Source organism: Tasmannia lanceolata, unplaced genomic scaffold, assembly GCF_043159265.1.
Source record: "Tasmannia lanceolata isolate RefF3 unplaced genomic scaffold, GAP_Taslan_0.1 ptg000037l, whole genome shotgun sequence".
NCBI classification, from domain to species: Eukaryota; Viridiplantae; Streptophyta; class Magnoliopsida; order Canellales; family Winteraceae; genus Tasmannia; species Tasmannia lanceolata.
This window is the reverse complement of record NW_027518714.1, coordinates 48,907,485-48,929,474: the sequence shown is the minus strand read 5'-3', so window position 1 is coordinate 48,929,474 and position 21,990 is coordinate 48,907,485. Positions and strand designations below refer to the sequence as shown.

Sequence of the window (21,990 nt, the reverse complement as noted above, 5' to 3'; positions counted from 1 at the left end):
TTTTTAACCGCTCGCTGTCTGATCTAGCACGAATACTCGTTGGAAACGGCACGAAAATATCTACTACTTTGTAGTTAACCATTTCCCACGATTCTGTTGTTTAGAGGTCGAAAAATCTGTTTAAAGTCTAACAGCTAGCACTATGACGGGAATGATATTGGCACCCCCATGTTTTCTTTTGATAGTTCTTATTTTTTTAGTGATTAAAAGACGGTGAATATGAAAAATGGCTTGAATGGGCCTGAGATTAGATTCAAATGGGATGTTTGAAAAAGGGGTTGTTTTTATCTACTTGGCAAGGTGGGGTATGGATATTGGGTTCTTGAGATTGAGTGGGGGCTGTTGTTATCAAATTGGAGTGGGGGCTGTTGTTATCAATTGAAAGATGGAGGTTTTGTAAGCCAAATTAAATGGGTTTTGATAATTCATGTAAAATTCAAGTTTTCTTTCTTGTAAATGTTCAAAATTTTTAATGAATTGTTTTCCCAAAAGAAATCTAAATTCCCTAACAAGCCAATGATTTCAACATCCCATCGCAAATAGGTTCTAATGACCCTAACACATTAATTATATTTAGCATAAGTGAGAACATGACCAAGGCCAAACTAGTACAAAATTAAACATGACATCAACCAAAATATACGCAAAACAACACTCAATCCTACAAATATAGAAAAGAAAATAAAATTCCAAAAGACATACCTTTTTGTAGACGATATTCCATGCAAACTTATGGAGAAGAGGGATTTGGTCTAGAGAGAGGGCTTGAATTTTCTAAGAGAGGGGTTCTCTCCTCTTTTCTTTTTTTTTCCTCCTTTTCTTTGGTGAGATGAGAGGGTATTTATAGGAGAATGGGATAGGAGGTTAGGTGAGGTTAGGTGAGGTTAGGTAAGGTTAGGTGAGGTTAGGTGATGTTAGGTGAGGTTAGGTGAGGTTAGGTGAGGTTTGGATGGTTATGATGGGAGGAGAGGTTAGGTGAGGTTAGGTGAGGTTTGAATGGTTAGGATGAGAGGAGAGGTTAGGTGGTTTTGGATGGTTAGACCCAGGTCATGATCTGCCATTGATCTAACGATTTACGGAAATCGGGTCTCGGAATGGAATCAGGGTCCGGGCTATGAAGTGACCCTAGCTTATTTTGTCCCGATTGATGATCCGTAAAGTCAGATCAAGATATTAATGACCTAAAACATATAAATCAATGATAGAGGGGGTTCTCACATGGATTTAACACACTAATTTATTTGTTGATTAAAACAAAACAAAATGGGGTGTCTACAGAAATGAATGGTTTGGATTAAAAGGCAAGATGAGGCTTTGTTATATAAAGGGTAAATGAAATTGACTCAAGGGCTTCTTATTTTTTTTAAATTCGAGATTTTCTTAGAGAGAGAGAGAGAGAGAGGGAGGAAAATTGCCGCTCGCCTTCATCCGGCCATCATCTCCGGCACTATCTTCTTCGGCCAGCAATACCTTGAGCCGTCATTTCCGGCCACCACAAATCCAACTTCTTACACAAAAATCACAGAGTAGAGAGGGAAAAGTGCAGAGAACCTAGGCCTTCTTCTCCGAACCCAATTTCGGCCAACTTCTGGCGATTGCATCCATGGCCGACGAATCGGAGCTTCGGCGAGTGCCATCACCTCTTAGATCTGGCCATTGCATCTCTCTGTCTCATCACTAAACCCTATCTCTAGATCTAAAATCCTAGATCCAACCTCCTCTACTAGCTGGATCTCATCACTAATCCCTCTATTAATTTCTTACTTGCAAACCTTACCCCATAGAACCTGACCTCAATCTATTATCCTTTATTGCTGGCAATTCCCATCCGATCCGGCAAACTCTCATCAGATTCCAGCCATCCGCATTTAGATCCGGCAATCTACACCAAAATCCAACGATCCTGCGTACTCCAATGCCGATCTTCCATAGATCTGTTTTTCCTTTGACTTGAAAAGCTCAGATCGGGCAATCTTGCCTCGTATTTGATTGAATCCTTTGAGATTTCAGCAAAGGTGTTGAAATACGATCATCTTGGAGTGGAAACAGTTGAAGCTTCTCAATTCTTCTTGAAGAATTCAGATCCGAAGAGGATTTCATTGAGGTTTTAAAAGAATTTAAGAGAGAAGGAAAGTAGCGGGACTGATTTAAGAGTTTCGATTCTGTTTGGGGTTATTGGAGTGGAGCTGCAAGGGCAGAAGAAGGGATTCTCTTCCTGAGAATTTTAGGAGATCTTGATCAGCAGAAGGAAAGAGAAAAATCAAGGGGTTGTTGTCACAAATCAGGTGATTTTTTTTACTGACGAGATCTAAGGATTCGTTCGTTTTCTCAAGTCTTCACAAGGTAATCTTCTCTACTTATGTTTGCATTGATCTTAGATCATGGTTTTCATAGAATTGGTTGATTATATTTGGCTGTTGTGATATTAGTTTAGAATTTTCTTCATTATTCCATGATTTGTTGAAGTTAGAACTTTAATATGAAGATAAGTATCCTTAGTGTTGTTGACTCTTCCGTTTCTAGAAAAAAATTTAGCATAAAGCTTTTTGAAAAGAAAAATTGAGAGTCAATTTTCAAAGCTTCATGATTTTGTTGATGTTGTTGATGCTATGATTAAAATGTTAGCCAAATTGAACTTGTCTTTTCTACTTTGTATAGTTTTCTAGATTCCTTGGAGAACTTTTATGGTCCATAAAACTTTTTAACTTCAAGAAATGGGATGGGCTGGGTATGATCATTCGAACAGGGAGGTGCTGATGTCAATATTCATTTATAAGCACTGCCATGTTTTGCTAACTGAGCCAACTTGGCTCATTTTTCCCTTGTTATTAATTGACTTGTGAGAATTTTATGTGTTGGTAGAACAATTAATTTTTTTTTTTAACAATAAAATATGAGACAAAAAAGTACAATTAAGGAAACATAGTTCTGGTAGCATCATTCCTTAAGGTAGTTTTAGGGGCTGGTATTTGTACTACCATAAGTTTTTGGCACACCTCTGTTACTTTGCACTATTCTGATCAGTTTCACTTTCTTTTGATAACGGTTTCAAGTACAACATATTTCTGATTAAGTTGATATCTGAGCTGATTAGGATGTAGCAAGGCAAGTGTGAGTTGTTGTGAGAATACCGCAGTGTAAGTGTCTATAGCTCCTCTTTGATTCTCATTATTTCTTTTGTTTTGCTAGTATTATCTACCATCGAGATTGTAAAATTTGTTTAGGAAGGGACGATGAAGGCGATAGCCCAAGCCCATCCTTGGAGGACCTACCTTGTCATGGTGGTACCCTCTGTCCTCTTTCTCTTTCCTTATGTAAAGACTTTCCTAACGTTTTAGATACATTTTTTAGGGGGACTTGCTTAAGTCCTAGTAGCACTCCCCTCTTTTGTTTAGTAGGTTTGCCCAGCCTTTTAGATGTTTTTAATCATTTTTTTAAGAACATTTCTCATTGCAAGGGCGATGATAAGCATACTTGGAGCCCACCTTTGTGTATAGGAGGCATGCCTTGCCTCATTTATAGAGCCCATATTTGGAGACAAGCCTTGTCTCATTTAGAGAGTTTCCCCTTTAGGAGGTTTACCTAGCCTCATGTTAGAGCCCCCCTTTCTTCTAGAAAGAGCCTTTGACTTATTTACCCTCGCATTTTGGTAGCGTTACTAGAGAGTCATTGACTCATTTACACCCCTTCCTTTAGTGTTTTAGTTAGGAGTTTCTCCTTTAGAGTTGTTATCATTCATCTTGGTTAGAGACTAACTCAGTCTTATTAGAGTTTTGCTTATTTGGGATCTTAGATCATTTTCATTGTTCCTGAGATACTTGTTTACTTGTTCGTGGATTGTTACATCTTGTTTTGAGATACTAGTTTGTTGGTTTGGAGTTTTCCCTTTACCCTAAAGGTTTTACCCTAGGGTGTTGCATAGTGTGTTCCCTTTGGCTTTTGAGGTTGAGTGTCACATCATTCACAATGGACCTACCAGAGAAGCTTATAGGTTTGATAGCCAAAGAAAAATAAAGAGATCCAATCCTAAATTTTAGGAGACTCCCCTCTCTGCAATGGAATTTTAAAACAAACAATGGAGTTTCGTTTGGGCATGAGGAAGAAGAAGATAAAAAGTTGAAAATGTTAGCTGAAGTGATTGGGATCTGTTGCTTACTTTTTTGGAGGGAAAACCAACACAAGGGCATTTTTGTCCTAAAACACTCCTTGGGATGTGTTTCACCCTTTTTGAGAAATTAGCCAACTTTACCCTCTCTAGGATTTTCATATAACAATCATATTTTTTTTTAGAATTTTTCCTATTTCTTATCACTCACCAAATTTATCTCTTGAGTGCTTTATTTTAGTTTCTTATTTTTGCTTTCTCGTAAAATGACAAAACCAACCCTTCATATGCCATGTTGCATGTAGGCATTTGATCGGTTCACTCTACATTAAGCTGTGGGGCTTCGTAAGAGTACTCTCGGCAGTTTTTGGATCACCCTCACTCATGTGTTCCGAGTTAAGGATTGTGCCTTTTACCCATGAATGTAATCTCTTTCTATTTATCTAATAAATGGGTAGGGCCCCCCTCTAAAACCCAGCTTACCTAGCCCAAAAATAAATAAGAATACGCTTTGGTATAGATTTTTCACTTTTGTAAATTTGGCCATTTGAATTGCAGCGCTATCCTTATTACTGTCAAAAAAAAATCACCATGCCCATATTTATCAGTTGGGGATTTGCTAGGGACGACCTTCAAAGAAAACTATTTCTGGGCTCACTTTTTCAGGAGTGAACAGACACCTTATATGAAATAAATGAACAAGACAAAATCTGCTGCTAGGTCACTGTTCTTTCCTGAAAAGTGAGCCGCAAAATCGTCTTTTTGGGAATTTGCATTACAAATTACTTTAGGGCCCATTTGGATACCTCCCATTTTGTATTTGGATTTGGAATTGAGTTTTGAATACAAATTGAATAGATCCGGCAGCACATGTAGAGGGAGACAGAGAGGGAAGGGGGACTCTCTAGTGAAGGGGAAAGGTTGAGGAGCAAAGAGGGTGAAGGATACTGCCAGATCGTGGATTTCCAATTTCTTATTTCCATAGCAAATTTAGAAATCTGATGTTTGTTACTGTCAGCTGCTGAATTAGAAATCCAAGAATTTGATCCGATCCAAATTACAATGCAAAAAGGGCTGCAAATGTTAGAAATCCAAATCCAAATCTTCTCGGCATCCAAATGTGCCCTTAGTGAGTTGGTCAATTTCTTTATGTGTTAAAATTGGACAATAGATCTTTTTTACATGAACTGCATGACCCTAGTCCAATGTTGAACGACCTACCCATAAGATAAAGGAATGAAGGCTTATAACATAATTAGTTTAGCTCTTCTGAGAAGAACCCTAAACAAGGCTTGATGGCCTAAGATCATCTGAACAAGTTGGAATCAACGGCTATGGGTTGAACTTGTAGTCTTTGGTTAGATCAACGTGCCCGATCATGCTCACATGTACAACATAGGGCCCAAAAAGTGATTATTGACTAATGAGTCCGTTAAGAAAATGATAGGGAAACCCAAATGGGAATCTAGTACGGAACCCGACAATAGGCTCTTAACACGTTGACAACTACATTCTTTATTTTAGTGTTTTTATGGCTCTTCTCTTAAAATGGCAAAACCACTCAAAATGGCAAAACCACCCTTGAAGAGATATAATAAAGGCGCCTCGATGTCATATGAGGGATGCTCCTCCTTAGTTCTTTGTTCCAGAAAAGAAGGCGATGATGGATATTTATTAAAAGGAAAACACTTCCAAAACGGGATTTCTTTTGGAAAAAAAGAGACAAAAGTGGAATCGACCAATGATTTGGTCATTTCCATGGCCTTTTTTTGTATTTTATGGGAATTCAAGCCTAGTTCCTTCTCTTCTTGGGCATGTGTCACAACATAGGGTTTTGTCTTTATTTTCCCAAAGATATCCCATTTTATTAGCAGCCGAGTTAAATTTTCTAATAAATGCCATTTTAATGTTGGGTACATAATATAACCCTATTATGTTCTAATATAAACCCAATAAGATAATGGACTGGGGTAGTGGGCCTATTTGGGCTAGAGCCCATTAACTTATTAAAACCTTAGTGCAGCTCTATATATAGGGGCTGGAGGCAACAAACTTGGTATTCCAAACTAGATACCTTGGGTGTAATGCTTCAAGCAACCTCTTGCTTGACCTAATTCCTCTAACATTTAACTCATGTTACTATCGGTTGGTCCCCTACTATAAATGTTGACTGAGGTCTCTTCTTGGACATTACGACGTCGGGGAAAAATCCAGCATGTAATCTATTTTATGATGGCAATTAGTGGACTAACTTTTTTCTGTTCGGACTTTGTAATAGCATCGGAGGGAATGCCTCGCTGGTAAAAAGGTAGTCGATCCGTTGCCAGAAAACCAATCAAATATAATATACTAGATTCATTAAGATCTGACCAATGTATTATTGGGCAGTAGATTAGGTAATTATTTAGATTAGGCAACTTGGTTTATTAGGAATATCTCTTCCCTGTTCTTATCCTTACTACTTACCATAGTTATCTCTTGAGTGCTATATATTTAAGCACTCCTTGTAGTTAATGAAAATCAACCAAGATTACTGAAAATCTTCTTCCTTTACCTTACGTATATCAAAGGAGGGGTGTCCCTAGTGCAAATGGGGGCTTACATTATCACAAAGCACATGGGTAAGAAAGGAGGAAATCAAACCAGCAAGTGGGATCCGGTATAAAGTTTTTGCTTGTGTTGTTTTCCTTCCAACCCATTTCTGTTTTTACATAGAATGAATACCATTTAGTGGAGATCGGTTAAGATTGACGAATACTCAAGAGGTATCTGTGTTTTTCTCGTAGTTGCCATAGAGGTCTACGGAAAGATAACGTTTGCTCAACTTGTTTACAACGATAAGAAGATAGAGTGGCAATTGGGAGAGCTTTTGCAACTGTTACAACTTTTGACAGCTCTTAAAGGCTAAAAAACAAGAGGCTTTACTGGAAATATCGAAACAACAGGATATGAATAAAATAGGAAAACTAAAAGGTCTTCCTCCTTATCCTTAACAGAAAAGGAAGAATCAACAAAACCATTACTCCACGAAACCAGCATTGACTCATTATGCAAAACTGCACCCTCAAAAAGTTGGATTCAAAACTTTTCAGTCGAGGCAAATCAAGCATTTTTCCCTTTTAGCTATTATTGCTTACAAGCAAATTGGATGTGGAGGTCTTTCCTTCAACATTCTCAAGGCAAATCAAGCATTTTGAAATGATATAAGTTGTTCGAACTTGAAGAATGTGGCAAATGCCAAGGAAGACCACGAATGCCGGCTTGAAGAAAAAACAGCACCTTAACTGTGTAAATTTTTCTGTTCAAAGCAGTTTGTTCTTAGTGAATTGACATCAGGATTTTTAATTGTCTTCTCCTTCTATAAACAAAATATTCTGTACTACTCATTTGCTATCAATATGTGAGATGCCCTCAGCTAATACATTACAATGTGGTTTTCTTTTTCTTATTTTCATTCTTCCTTTTATGAGTGGATATCGTCATGAAATGGTTGAAAGAGATTATCAAGCCAAATTATTTTAGGGAAATGATATCCCCCCCTCTCCCCTCTTAACGGCTTGAGTTAGAATGGTTCAGTGCTTGAGGATAAATTCACCCCTTTAATGTTTTTCTTTAAAACTTAACGAATAACGTTAAAGGGGGTTTCATCCGTCAGAGAGGGGGGATATCATTCCCCTTATTTTATTCTTATGATCTTAAAACTATAACTGTTGAGTGATGAACAAGCATTTTAAGATGGACAATTACCTTAAAGATCGATCCAAATGATCAATTTTTAATCACGATAGTACTTTAGAGGCACCTTGTTGAAATGGATGTAATTAAAGGAAGCACGCCGTGTAGTTGTTATTGGATTTATGGTGCTTTACAAGGGACACTATGCAAAAACACAGTAACAAAAACTAACTTTAAAATGAGAACTGCTATTGAAGACGCACCCGTTGTAAGATGTCCCTAACATCATTTTTTTAGGCGCCGTGTGTTAAAATAGAACAATAAATCTTTTTTCATGACCGTAAAGATACCCTTACCAGGGACACCCTATATCCATGTGTAATCTAGGCTGTTGTTCTTGTAAGCCATCATGGGGTGACCCACATGATCCTGGTCCAATGCTGAATGAGCATCTACGCGTAAGATAAAGGCACGAATGCTTATAAAATAATTACTTTAGCTCTTAGCAGAAACCTAAACAAGGCTTGATGGCCTAAAATCATCTGAACAAATTGCGATCAGCGGCTATGGGTTGAACTTGTGCTCATCGGTCATCATGTTCATGGGAACCACAAAGAGGCCAAAGTGATTATTGGCTAATGACTTCTTTAAGAAAAATGATACCCAAGCCTAGATGGTAACCAAGTAACGAACCAGCAACAGATTCTTAACAGGTGGACAGCAACTCCCTTTTTATTAGTTACATTTCTTTTTTGGTTTTTTTATTAAAATGACAACGCCGCTCCTTCCTAAGCCATGTGGCATGTAGGGATTTGCTCGGTTCTTCTTTTGGTTAGGCTGTCGACATTTCATATGAATAATCCATTTTTAATATATTATAAAAAAATATAGGGCAGTGATAAATCGACTCCCCAAATGGATAAATTGACTCCCCATGTGTCTATCTCTCTCCTCTACTTCGAGCAAGGTAAAATGTAATCTTCACGAGTATGATTAAACAAATAATCCGACAATCCAAATGTTCAATTTTGGTCCCACAGTGGGTGTATATGTCTAATCAAGACCTTTGATCTTTTAGAGGCCTGCTAGGAAAGCATAAATCCGTTTTCTAAAAAAAGATGGGAACCTCTGTCCTGATACATGCCAAGGAAGACAAGGAAGTGAGCTCGAATCCACACCAAATGTTAAAACCACTAGAAATGACTAAATTGTCAGTCATTTTCGCTTTGATGGGTTTTTTTTCCAGCAAATTTCCAATTTGGAAGTGTGTTCCGGTCGTTTATGAAATGAGATAATTGTTCCTAGCCCGTGCCACACGAACATCATATACATAAGATAAAAGCCAACAGAAATCAATGATATAGCTTTTATTTGCATAACATTAAAAGAGGCTTCATGAATCAAGTTGAGTTTATGATCATTCGTTCAAGATGTGATTAAAAGATAGACCAACTTTATTGATCTCATCCGCCAGGTGCACTTGGGAGCCAAAAAAATGGTCACCTCATTGTAGGGCTGGCAACGGGGCGGGGCGGGGCCGGATGTTGGGGTCCCCTACTCCTTCCCCTCTGCGGGGAATTTTCCCCCTCCCCTTCCCCTCCCCACTGCGGGGATGGTAGGGAATCTCCCTCCCCTCCCCACGGGGAATATCTAATCCCCATCCCCTCCCCTTCCCCGCCCTGCATCCTTCGGGGACAATCACTTTACTTTCTCACTTTACTTTGTTAAATGTTAGGTTTAAAACTAAAGATTTGCAAGGGACAATCACTTCAGGCATGTTGCGACTTGGCTGTTGCATACTTGCATGTGAGAGTAGCCACACAACCCACATAGGCTAAGATTTTGTCTTATTCATTTTATTAACATGGGGACAAAGGTGGTTGCTCTCAGATTTATTTAATTGATCAATAGTCCCTAGCAGATCCCTTATTCCCAATCCCACTTGCCAAAAAGTACTGTACGTGCCACACCATAGGAAGATCCAAACCGTCAATTTGATGGGCACACCATACTACCATAGGCATAGGATGATCCAAACCTTCCACTTGATGGGCACATTGTGGGATAATCCAAACTGTCCATTTGATGGGCTACAACATAAATAGGTTGTGGCCCAAAAATCATTTCCATAGGATAATCCCAACCCTTTGATCTATAGAGGAATTGCATATTATGGTACCTTCTATAGATCGGAGGGTTGCAATCATCCTATGGAAATGATTTTTGGGCCGTAATCTATTTACGTTGTGGCCCATCAAATGGACGGTTTGGATGATCTATGGTGTGGCCTGTAAAATATTTTTAAATTGTAGCCTATCAAATGGACGGTTTGGATCATCCTATGGTGTAACCCATACACTACTTTTTTGAAAAATAATGGACTGTACGAGCGCAGACCATATAAAATCTCATCACTCATCAAAAAGATGTTACCTTTATTTGGGGGAGGGAGATTTTCAAAGAATTTAATGTTGCCTTACAGTGATGGTTCGATGGAGAGATTTTAGGGATTTCTAAGGGTAATATACTAATATAATGAGGGACAATGCCCAATGGATTATGGGTAAAAGAAAACATAAAAAGTTATTTCATGGACAAAACTGTACTAATGGAAATTATGAAAATTTTGGGGGAATCTTGTAGATATGTTTTGATCCAAGGGGTTTCTAGTAGTTTTCCCCCCAAAAAAAAAAACACTTAAAAAAATACAAGAAAAAAATGGCATTAATACGGGGCGAGGCCAACTCCATCCCCTTCTCCTCCCCTTCCCCGCACCGGGGAATTTTTTAAATCCCCTTCCCCACTCAAATCGGGGAATCCCCTCCCCAAGCGGGGCGGGGCGGGGCGGGGCGGATCCCCGCTTTTCCGGGTGAAATTGCCAGCCCTACCTCGTTGTTACACGAGGGTCACTCCTTAGTTCTCTGCTTCGGAAATAAAGACGATGGTGGATATACTGATTAAAGAGAAAACACTTCAAAAACCGGATTTCATTTGGAAAATAAGGGCCCGTTTGGATATCTCATGCATTTGTATTTTGATTTGGATTTGAGTTTTAGATACAAAACACATCAATCATCTTTATGATCATGTTTTAAGAGAGAGAGAGAAAGAGAGGGAGGGATGTCTCGCTGTTGCGGAGCAACATCGAGGAGCAGTGATGGTGAAGGAAGTTGCCATAAATATTGATTTCCAAATAATGTCTCGCAGAACAAATTTGAAAATCGAAATCTTTTGCACTGTTGTAGCTGATTTGGAAATCTAAGGATCTGATCCATTTCAAAATATCAACTAAATCTTGGTATCCAAACGTAGCCTAAAGGCAAAAGTAAAATTGAATGATGATTCGGTCATTTCCGTGGTGTTTTTTTTTTTGCATTTCATGGGAATTCGAGCTCACTTCCTTATCTTCATACACATGTGTCACAACATAGAGTTTAGTCTTTATTTTCCAAATGGAATCATGTTTGGCTAGTGGCTCTTTTGATTAAAATGCTCTTCTTATAATATATGCTATTTGAACTAATGTTACGTACGATCGGGTGGTCCCTTGCAAATTTGCAATACGTGTTGACTACCATTACGACGTCGGGAAAAGTTCGGAACGTAGAGGGTGGTTTGCTGGTTGTCAAAATATCATCTAATAATATATCATAAATTTAGATCTATTTTAATTTTAAGGCGGGAAGTGGACTATCTTTTGCCCTTCGGACTTAGTTGCATCCTGGGAAAGCTTGGCCGGTAAAAGGTAATTGGTTGCTGTAAGAAAACCTATCTATTGTATTTTAGAATATATCATATCCATTAAGATCCGAACATTGGATTATTTGGTAGTAGATTCGGTAACTATTTAGATTATGCAACTCAGTTTATTAGGATTACCTTTCCATATTACTTATCCTTACCACTTACCTTAATTGTCTCTTGAGTGCTTTATTTTAGTCTCTCTCTTTAAAACTTTTACAGGAATAAACACCGTTTATTTATGGAAACATTTTAAACAAGTTTAAAGTCATTTGAACTATATTATACACATTTTGGCCAATTTCCAACTTTATCCCCACTATATTTTGCAAATTACACAATTTTAAAAGCATTGTTTGTTTCAATTTTTTAGACTATGTTCTTTTAAACCCATACCGTATTAAACTTGATTTTTTCCCGTCAAATTATTTTGCCGAATGTTTTGCTATGGTCCCACGCCACAAGAACATCACATCCATAGGATAAAAAAGCCTATAATAAGCTATGATTTTGCTTTTATTCGCATAGCATTAAAAGAGGCTTCATGGATCAGAGGCTGAGATCATCCGATCAACTTTTGACCACCAGATAGAACAACATTATTATTGATCACATAAATGAAGTACACTTGCGATCTAAAATATTGATAGTTAGGATAGAGTCATCGTTTAGAGAGATAATAAATGTATTCATTGGTGGATATTGATTACAAGGGACCTTCTATTTCGGAAATAAAGACGATGGTGGTTATTGATTACAGGCAAAACACTTTCAAAATAAGATTTCATTTGGAAGATAAAGACAAAAGTGGAATTGGCCTACGATTTGATCATTTCCATACTGTTTTTCTTTCTTTTTTTTGTATTTAGAGGTGATTCATGTTCACTTCCTTGATTTCTTGTGCGTGTGTCTAAACATAGCGTTTCGTCTTTATTTTCTAAATGATATTTTGTTTTGCTAGCAGCTCTCCTGATTAAAATGCTCTTCTTCTAGACTTAAATTTTCAAATTTATGCTAGCAACCCTCTTGATTAAAATTCACTTCTTGTCGCGTTAAATTTTCAAATAAATGTCATTTTAACTACCGTTACTACCCAGCAGTTCCCTACTATAAATGCTGACTAAGGTCTCTTCCTGGCCGTTACATTAGGAAAAGTCTAGTAGGTAAAAGGTGGTTTGCAGGCTGTCAAAAAACTTGTGTAATAATATATCATAAATTTAGATCTATTTTATGGTGGCAAGTGGACTATCTTTTGCCCTTAGGACTCTGTGATAGTGTCAAAGGGAACGCTTTGCCGATAAAAAAGGTAGTCGATCCGCTGTCTTAAAACATATCGAATATTTTTTAGAATATATCATATCCTAAGATCTGATCATTGGATTATTGTGTAGTAGATTAGGTAACTAATTATATACGGCAACGGAGCTTAATAGGAATATCTCTCCCCGTTCTTATCCTTATTACTTACCATATTTATCTTTTGAGTGCATTATATAAGCACTCCTTACTGTTAATGAAAATCAACCAAGATTACAAAAATCTTCTTCTTAAACCATACATATATCAAAGGAGGGGTGTCCCTAGTGAAAATGGGCGCTTACATCATCACAAAGCACTTGCGTTGTTGGATTCGTAGGTAAAGAGTTTTTGTTTGGGTTGTTTTATTTCCAATCCACTTCTATTTTTATATGAGATGGCACACAGAATGAATGCCATTGTTCGGGCGAAATCGGTGAAGATTGATGAATACTCAAGATCTACCTCTGTTTTTTCTGTAGTTGCCATAGGTGCCTGTGGAAAGATAACCCTTGCTCAACTTGTTTACAACAAAAATGTGAAAGGCGGGAATTTCTTAGTTCGAGTGCCAAGTTGAATTGAGCCCTCTTTGTACCTTAGCATAGAGTAGAGAAAGTGACTTCCTCTTCTCGCACTTGGAAGAAAACCCATTTCCCCGTTTCCCAATTATCGGCGTAAAACAGTACCAACACCTGTTCTATTCCTATCGTTCGATTCCTATCAAGACTAGACTTTTGGGTTTTCAACCAACTTCAATTCCAATATGTATGAAGTATTAACATTCTTTTTTGAGCTGGAGCTCTAATGGCTGTTAGAAGAGGTGTCGGTACTATTTACGCCGAGAACTATAAATACACTCTTCTGGTAGGAGTGAAGTCATCGAGTTTTTGTTTGGGTTTGAGTGGAATGAGTGTATTTATAGTTCTAGATCTAGAGAACTCGGTTTGGTAATTTGATTCAATTTCCGATTTCTGATTCGGAAGTCCAATTCGAGATTTTCGGTTGTATTCATTAATCACTCGGAAATTCCCTGTTCTCATTCCGGCAAGACATTGAGCAATGTAGCCGGAATAAGTGAATGTCATTCTGATCGACATGATTTTGAGCTTAAGGAATGTCGAGTTAAAAACTGATACAGAGCTGATTTGGAGATCAATCAAAGATGCAGAGCTGATTTGGAGAACAATCAAAGATGAAAACGGGAATCAAATGAGAAAATAGGGTTTTGGAGAGGTGGAAATGTAGGAAGAGATGTAAAAATGAAGGATTAGGGAAACGAAAAGGAAATAAACAACACCTTCTCGATGTAAAGTTGTTCTGTTCAATATGTGAGTGAGATGCCCTCAGCTAATACATTATTTGTTTGGAATGTTGTTTTCTTTTTGCTTATTTCAATACTTTTATGAGTGGATATCATTATGAAATGTTTGGAAAAGATTACCAAGGCAAATAATTTTATTCTCATGAGCTTAAAACTATAACTGCTGAGTTAAAAACAAGCATTTTAAGATGGATCAATTTTTAATCACGATGGTACTTTAGGGTGCAACAAAAGGAAGCATGCCAGTGTATTTGTTAGTTATTGGATTTATAGTGCTTTACAAGGGGCACTAAGTGAAAACACAGTGCCCCTTGTAAATCATTCATTTGTTGGGCCACAACATATAAAGGCTGTGCATCGTAAATCAACTCCATAAGATGATTCTAACCCTCCATCAACAAGGGTGTGATGATACTAACCCTCCAATCTATAATGGTAGGATGACACTAACCCTCCGATCTATAAGGGCTGCCCGTTATAGAAACTTCTATAGATCGAGGGTTAGGATCATCCTACGGAGATGATTTACTGGGTGTAGCCTATTTATGCCGTGGCCCAACATATGAACAGTTTGGATCATACTATGAAGTGGGTCTCATAGTAGTTTTTGAAAAATATTGTAATTCACTCATACATAGTATACAAAATCTCATAATTTCTCTTCTCAGTTATTTCTTCTTTTGCCCCCGACTTCCATCGGCGAATTTTCAAGGAAGTCGAAATATAAAGAAAGAGACAATCCATATCATTTCAAGATATTCGAGCATATTCGAGGGTTCAATATGACTATTGCCACTTCGGCCAACTCCTAGTAGAAGTGATAGATATTCGAGGGTTCAATGTGACTCGTCACTTTGGCCTACTCTTAGTAGAAGTAGTAGAATTATTCCAAGTATTTCTGCAATGTACGTTTCCGATTTTTTATTCACTCATGACCAGGCCTCACATGGTCAACCCGATCACCATATTTCACTCATGATATGTACTTATCCTTTCTTTCCCTATGCTATTTCTAACCTTAACTAACCTGTTCTAATAAGCCTACCTATGAAGTCATTTTCCTCCCTTTCATAAAAGTGCCTTTATGACCTTATACCTAAATGTCCTTACCTTAATGGTTCCACTCATAAGTTCAAGATTCCTTGTCCCTACCCAGCATGGAGCAGGCAGAGATATGAAAGGACTACAATATCGTGCTTGCTTGATCGGAATCGATAATAATTGAGCCACTCTACCCAAGCTGCTTTCTATTGAATTTCTCAAAAAAACAAGAGAAGTCCTGTACCTCATGGTTTAAAAAAATATCAACATAAACGTTTTTCATAAAAACACACATGGCAAGAGAGAAAAAAGATTACAAAGAGATAGAGGCTATCTCCCACCTTTTCATATTAATCTCTTTCTATAACAAACGTAAAAACATGAACAGTGGGAACTGATGCCCTTAGCCTATTTCCAATCAATAAAGTAATATGAGCAGACCAAAAATATAAGTAGGGCACAAATGTTTACAGATCAGAACTCTACATCTTCTATAAGTATATTTACCCAATTGCTTAAAGAATAAATAAAGTGATATAGGCATTCTACTTTACTTTTAAAAGCATATTTAAATAAAATGCCCAGGGTAATTGCTACCTTCAAGCTCTTATGGATTTGTAGATGTCGATGTATTTTCCAGCTGTGTTATTCCAGCTGTTGTCTATTTCCATCACCTTCCTGACAATTTCATCCCATTGATCTTCATCTGCATCAAAGAAAAAAAATACATAAAACATATTGTGTTGAGAAAATCCGCCGGACAAAACAATTCGATCGTGCACAATTAAACAGAAAAGATAATAGCAAACACAAGCAAGACACAAGATGAACACCGAGATTTTTACGTGGTTTGGTCAAGCCTACTCCACGAGCAAGAAACACGATCTTCCACTATGAGAAAAACAAAATACAAGATTACAATGGATTAATCACAAACCCACAAACCCGTAACCCTTTCCTTGCCTCTCAACCCAAGACCGTACGCAAGAGAAACCTAAGAGAAAAAAACCCACGAGAATTCCCAAGAAAAACCCAAGAATAGAAAAGCCCAAGAGAAACCCCCCCCCCCCCCCCTCTCTCTCTCTCTCTGTGCAGCCGACACACCTCTTACCCTAGGTCTCTTTTGCCGCAACACACTGTCGTGCAAAAAGATAGCCTTCTTATATCTAGGTTTTTGGAAAAAAACCTAAAACAAACACTTTCTATATTTTGCCTTCAGCCTTCCCACAATGCACATTGAGAAATAAGGCGACTTTCCCAACAAACTCCACATTGGCTTATTTCCCAGCCACCTGAAAGTTTTCCGTTGATGTCACCACCGGTCCGCTATTACCGCAAACCACCATTGCCCTTCTGAAGTACCAGCTACACACCCTCAAATCACCTTGGTTCTGACTCCTCCCGATTCAATCAATACGGCACCCAAAGTTTGAACCACTACATCGAACATCTTTATCTTCACCGTCCCAACCCCCATGACGTCACAAGTAGACCCGTCACCCAAGGACACTATACCCGCCCTTGTCTCATAGAACGTATCAAAATATTCCCTCGTAGAGCATACATGAAGAGAGCACCTGAATCTAGAATCCACTCATCATGAGGAGGAGTGTGATTACTTATGGAGACTGTGAGAACGTCTCCAAACTCTTCATCCTGCTCATCTGTTATCGCCACCGTCGTATTCGTAGCACCATTGTCCGCCTGGTCAGCTCGCTTTGGACAATCTCACTTGATGTAGCTATATTCCTTCCAATGGTAACATTGCACACCCTTTCCGCAGACCCTGGATCTTGACCAATCTTTTCCTAATCCCGTCAGACAACCTTCCTCTTTGATTCCCACCATGAACAACCAACCCATGATCTTCACTTACACCAAGAAAAAGTTTCTTCCGCATCTCATTCGATAAGAGCGACACCGTGACTTCCTCCAACTTTATCGTATCCTTACCATACAATAAAATCGTGCCCATGTTGTCATATGAATCAGGAAGCGAAGTAAGAAGCAAAAGGGCCTTGTCTTCTTCCTTCAACTTTTCGTCAACCTTGTGGAGTTGATCCACAACCCCGTTGAACATTATAATGTGTTCCAGAAGATCCCCACCTTCCTGCATCTTCAGCCCGTACAATTACAGCTTCAAATACAATCGGTTGGCCAAGCTTTTTGACATGTAAAGCTTTTCCAACTTCTCCCAAAATTTAGGCGTATCTTCTTCTTCCATAATGTTAAACATAACGTTATCTACCGGACATAGTCGAATCATGCTGACCGCCTTCGACTCTATGTCTTCCCACTCGGCACCCGTTAACTTCTCTGGCTTTCCATCATTTCCCTTCAACGCCTTAACTAATGCTTGTTGAACTAGGATGTCCTTCACCCTGATCTGCCATAGGGTGAAACTACCATTTCTGTCAAATCTGTTGATGTTGAACTGAGTAGAACTTGATTTTACCGCCATCTCAGATTACTTCGCACTCGGTGTAGTGCTCCACCTCGAACGAGAATCTTTCTTGGACAATCTTTCAACTCCCAAAGATCGCTCTAATCGCGATCCAACCACAACACCCACGATCACTCCACCAGGCCTCAACGATCGCTCCAACCACGGCTCCGATACCACTTGTTGAGAAAATCCGTCGGGCAAAACAATTCGATCGTGCACAATTAAACGGAAAAGTTAAAAGTAAACACAAGCAAGTCACAAGATGAACACCGAGATTTTACGTGATTCGGCCAAACCTACTCCACGGGCAAGAAACACGATCTTCCACTATGAGAAAAACAAAATACAAGGATTACAATAGATTAATCACAAACCCACAAGCCCGAAACCCTTTCCTTGCCTCTCAACCCAAAGACTGTACGCAAGAGAAACCTAAGAGAAAAAACCCCACAAGAGAATTCCCAAGAGAAACCCAAGAATAGAAAAGCCCAAGAGAAAACCCCCTTCCTCTCTCTCCTTCTCTCTTCCTCTCTCCTTCTCTCCCTCCCTCTCTATCTCTCTAGAGGCAGTCTACACACCTCTTACCCTAGGTCTCTTTTGCTGCGACACACCTTTTACCCTAGGTCTCTTTTGCCGCATCACACTGTCATGCAAAAAAATAGCTTTCTTATATCTAGGTTTTTGGAAAAAACCTAAAACAAACACTTCTTATGTTTTGCCTTCAGCCTTCCCACAATGCACGGTGGGAAATACGGCAACTTTCCCAACAAGAAAGATCATTGAGAAAAGAAATAAGGAGTGATTTATAAGGTTAGATTGACTAATTTTGTTCTAAAAAATATACGAAGACATGTTCGAAAATCTGTTTCGATGTTTTGAAGTTTTTTTAAAAATAACATGACTCTAATTCGGTCTTTTCATTGAAAGAGAAGTTTAAAGTCATCATCACAGTAAGTAAAGCATTCAAATGATAATTCCATCCCTGCTACCAGCATTTCCACTCTTTTGTTTGGCTTTTGATTTTCAGGCAAATATAAACAAAAGTGGGTGGAAATGCAGTAATTTTTAGGGAAAAAAAACAAACAAAACAGGCAGATATTCTGAAAAGGGATAAAATATATTGTTATCCTTTATGAAATAATGTTGAGTGTTTGAAGAATGTGACACTCCTTATTTTTAACATTCCCATAGCAACATTCCCCACAATTACAAAGTAATATCCTCCAATGTCATCCTTTAGTTTTCCACACAATTACATAGTAATACCCTCCAATGTCATCCTATAGTTGTACATATATGATGTTCCGTCTCTAAATTCATTATGCTCTTCCCGCTTAGGTTAGTTGTACTCTCGTGTAGCAGTTAACACTTGGTGGAGGATAGGGCGAATCCCTTCCTTAAATCGATCAATGCATTCCAAAGGTCATTGTACATGACACTTTTTTTGACAAGAAGACACATTTCACATAGGTTTATTAGTACTAAGTTTAGAAACCCAACTGTATACTCAACAAATCGCCAACTTTACTTGATAAAGACAGGGATTGAATCAAGGGTATAACTCAATTTTTACGAAAATAGAGGAAACTTCAAAGTGATACTACCAAGCATGAGGCTCAATGTTTCGAAGTTACGCTTACAGACTCATTTCTAGATATTCTCATTTCACAGGTTCTGATGATTAGGAAATTATCATGAAATTTTGCAGTAAGGGATTAAAGCAGTGTTTCAGATGCGGGCCAAAATGTGGCCAGGGAACATCCTAGTCGACTCGGCACGGCACGATTGAGTACCCAGTTGATGAGGCCGAGCACTTGGTTGAGGGAGTTGATTACTAGGTTGACACGGTCATAACTCGGGAGTCGGGAGAGTCAAAGAAGTCTTGATATACTTTGTAGGGGAAAATTCAAAATCAGACGAGAACACGACCAAGGTAAAAGGGAGTTGACTCGGGTGAGTCGACGATGGGGGAGTTTCGAAACTATGGATGAAAAGGCAGACTCTTCCTAGATTCCTTTTGGCAGGTAAAGCTACCTTGCATTCTTTATGAGCAAGCATCCAGAAGACCATTGGTTTCTCAAAACAATGTCAGATAAGCACTGCATTGAGGAGGATGCTTATGCTAATTCTGAAATTTTATTGTATTTTCAATCATTTTGTAGAGAGCAGGAAGATTTGCATAATCTGCATATTTAAAGGGGAAAATATCCAGGTATAAAAAGTATGGGAACTTACATTCTGTGTAATGATGAAAAGCACGCTCCAAGGATGAATTGAAAGATCCTTCATCGATACCTTCGAAAACATAACTTGAAAAAATAGAACACAGACAACTATTAGCTAATATGACTGCTGAGAATGAAAAACATTATTTACCATTTAACTGATGAGCTCAGTTGGTAGATTTAACTTTTAAGAAGTAAAAGGACAAGGACTGAAGCATTTAATTATGTTTGATAGAATATGCTAATCAATTTTTTTTTATCTCTTACATTTTTTACCAAAGATTGGGTATGAGACACCAATGCGAAAGTCGTTGCTCGTGAACCTTGCCATCCAAAACAGTATGGTGATGAGAAGTAGGCTTCGCTGGCTTTACTATTTATTAGGTGGTGGGGTCAAGTGCCCATTTTTCCATCACCGGTTATTCAACAACAACGGTCGTGTATGGGGTTTCAATGCTTCATTTTCGTATATTTTGAGAGAGCCAACAATGTTGCAGATTTGTTGGTATAAGCAATCGCTGCCCATTCTATAATATTTTGTAATCATTTTTGTGATTTTAATAGATTCCAATTATCTTTAAAGAAAATGAGCCGAAAAAAGAAAAAATATGACATGCCAATGGAATCGGAATTGGGCCATGTACATTTCATATCTATATGTTTTAAACTTATTATACACACAACTACTTATGCAGCAACATACATGGAGCAACGCTTCCGTAGGAATTTTGACCCTTTCCATTTGCAGGCAATGAACAAATGGTTAGGATCATCTGTCCAGCATGGGACCAGCTAGCACTGGACGATTATGGTGGCATAATCACAAAAATTTGTCTCAGGAATTTTTCAGGAAGGGTGCATCTCAGGAAATTTAAAAATTTTCATTATTTTTGGGTTTACATTGTGAAAATTTTGAAAAAATTAAAATATATACAAATATAAGGTTAAAGAAAAAAAACGGACAGCAAATATTGATACCGTGAATTTATCGTTATATTTTTGTCATAAAAATAAAATCTAAAGGTATCTTGATTTTTCAAAATCATGTAAATTTTCAGAATTTTGTACTTTTATAAAAAAAAAATGCAATGATATTTTCAAAAATATCAGAGATAGCTATGACTATGCATGGTGGCCCACTAGATCAATGGCCTCAAACGACATACAATTATATGATGCACCGCCAGAGAAAAAATGGATCTTGAGGTGCAATTGTTCCCAACAGAAACCATAATTATCAATATTGTCACATAGTACATGGATGTGGTTGCCTATTGCTAGTGGTACCCATGTTTGACACCTTGTGTCCATGTCTGGGATTGACAAATTTCCTTGTTCAAAGTACAGATGTTATTATTCAGTCTCATTATAATTTAGGGACACAATAAATGCACTAAAATTTGAAAATGAAATACCCGTTTGCCTTCTCGAGATTTGATTGATCATCCATGTCAAAGACAGTGTCTGCAAGGCCCCCTGTTTTCCGGACAATAGGAACCTACGGAGAACATTACGAAGCCAAAACATTTTCAAGAAAATGCACAAGTTGATTGGCTACAGAAAATGTAGCTCAGAAGTGCCAAAATACTAATATATCATAGAATCATGTTTTCTAGAAACAACAGAAATTAAATTGGAAAACTTCCGAAGCTACCCATATATTCTTAGATGGTCAATGCACCTAATTATTAACCATACCCTTTACTCTTCCCAAAAAAGAAGAAATGATCCTACAAGGCATGCCCACATTATAGAAAAGAGATGAATTTGTATTTCTTAGGTAGGCCCCACCTTTAGTTGATGTGAACCATTATCGTGGACCCCAGCTTGGCTCTTCCACATCCCAAACATCATGCTGATTTTATTTTAATGCATAACTTAAGATCATCCAATCGATGTGATCTTTGAGACGCTGAAGATCCAAGATGGGCTTCTGTAGATGAACAAATAATCAATTAAAGGTAGACCTCATTTTATATAGGGAAGTGATATTTACGCCCTTTTGATCACCAGGGACACCCAACGCCAGTGTATCAATGACTAAACGGGGGAACTCCTGTATTTATGATGGAAATGTTATCCACACTACTGTATTTTGATGAGGGCACTCCTCACTTTATTAAAAGCACGGTATGACCCG

General features: G+C 38.1%; 1 protein-coding gene across 5 annotated transcripts in view; it reads right to left on the bottom strand.

The window, feature by feature from the left end:
• Positions 1-15,490: 15,490 nt before the first annotated feature.
• The window catches only part of LOC143860546 (uncharacterized), a 97,950-nt gene continuing 91,450 nt past the window's right edge, over positions 15,491-21,990 (bottom strand). For all 5 annotated transcript variants that reach the window (XM_077371232.1, XM_077371233.1, XM_077371235.1 and 2 more), the window contains 3 exons: positions 21,266-21,348; positions 19,861-19,934; positions 15,491-15,885 (listed from right to left, as the gene is read on the bottom strand). In XM_077371232.1, coding sequence (XP_077227347.1) covers positions 15,779-15,885; positions 19,861-19,934; positions 21,266-21,348 — 264 coding nt within the window. In that variant the 3' untranslated portion in view covers positions 15,491-15,778. The remainder of the gene's footprint in view (positions 15,886-19,860; positions 19,935-21,265; positions 21,349-21,990) is intronic.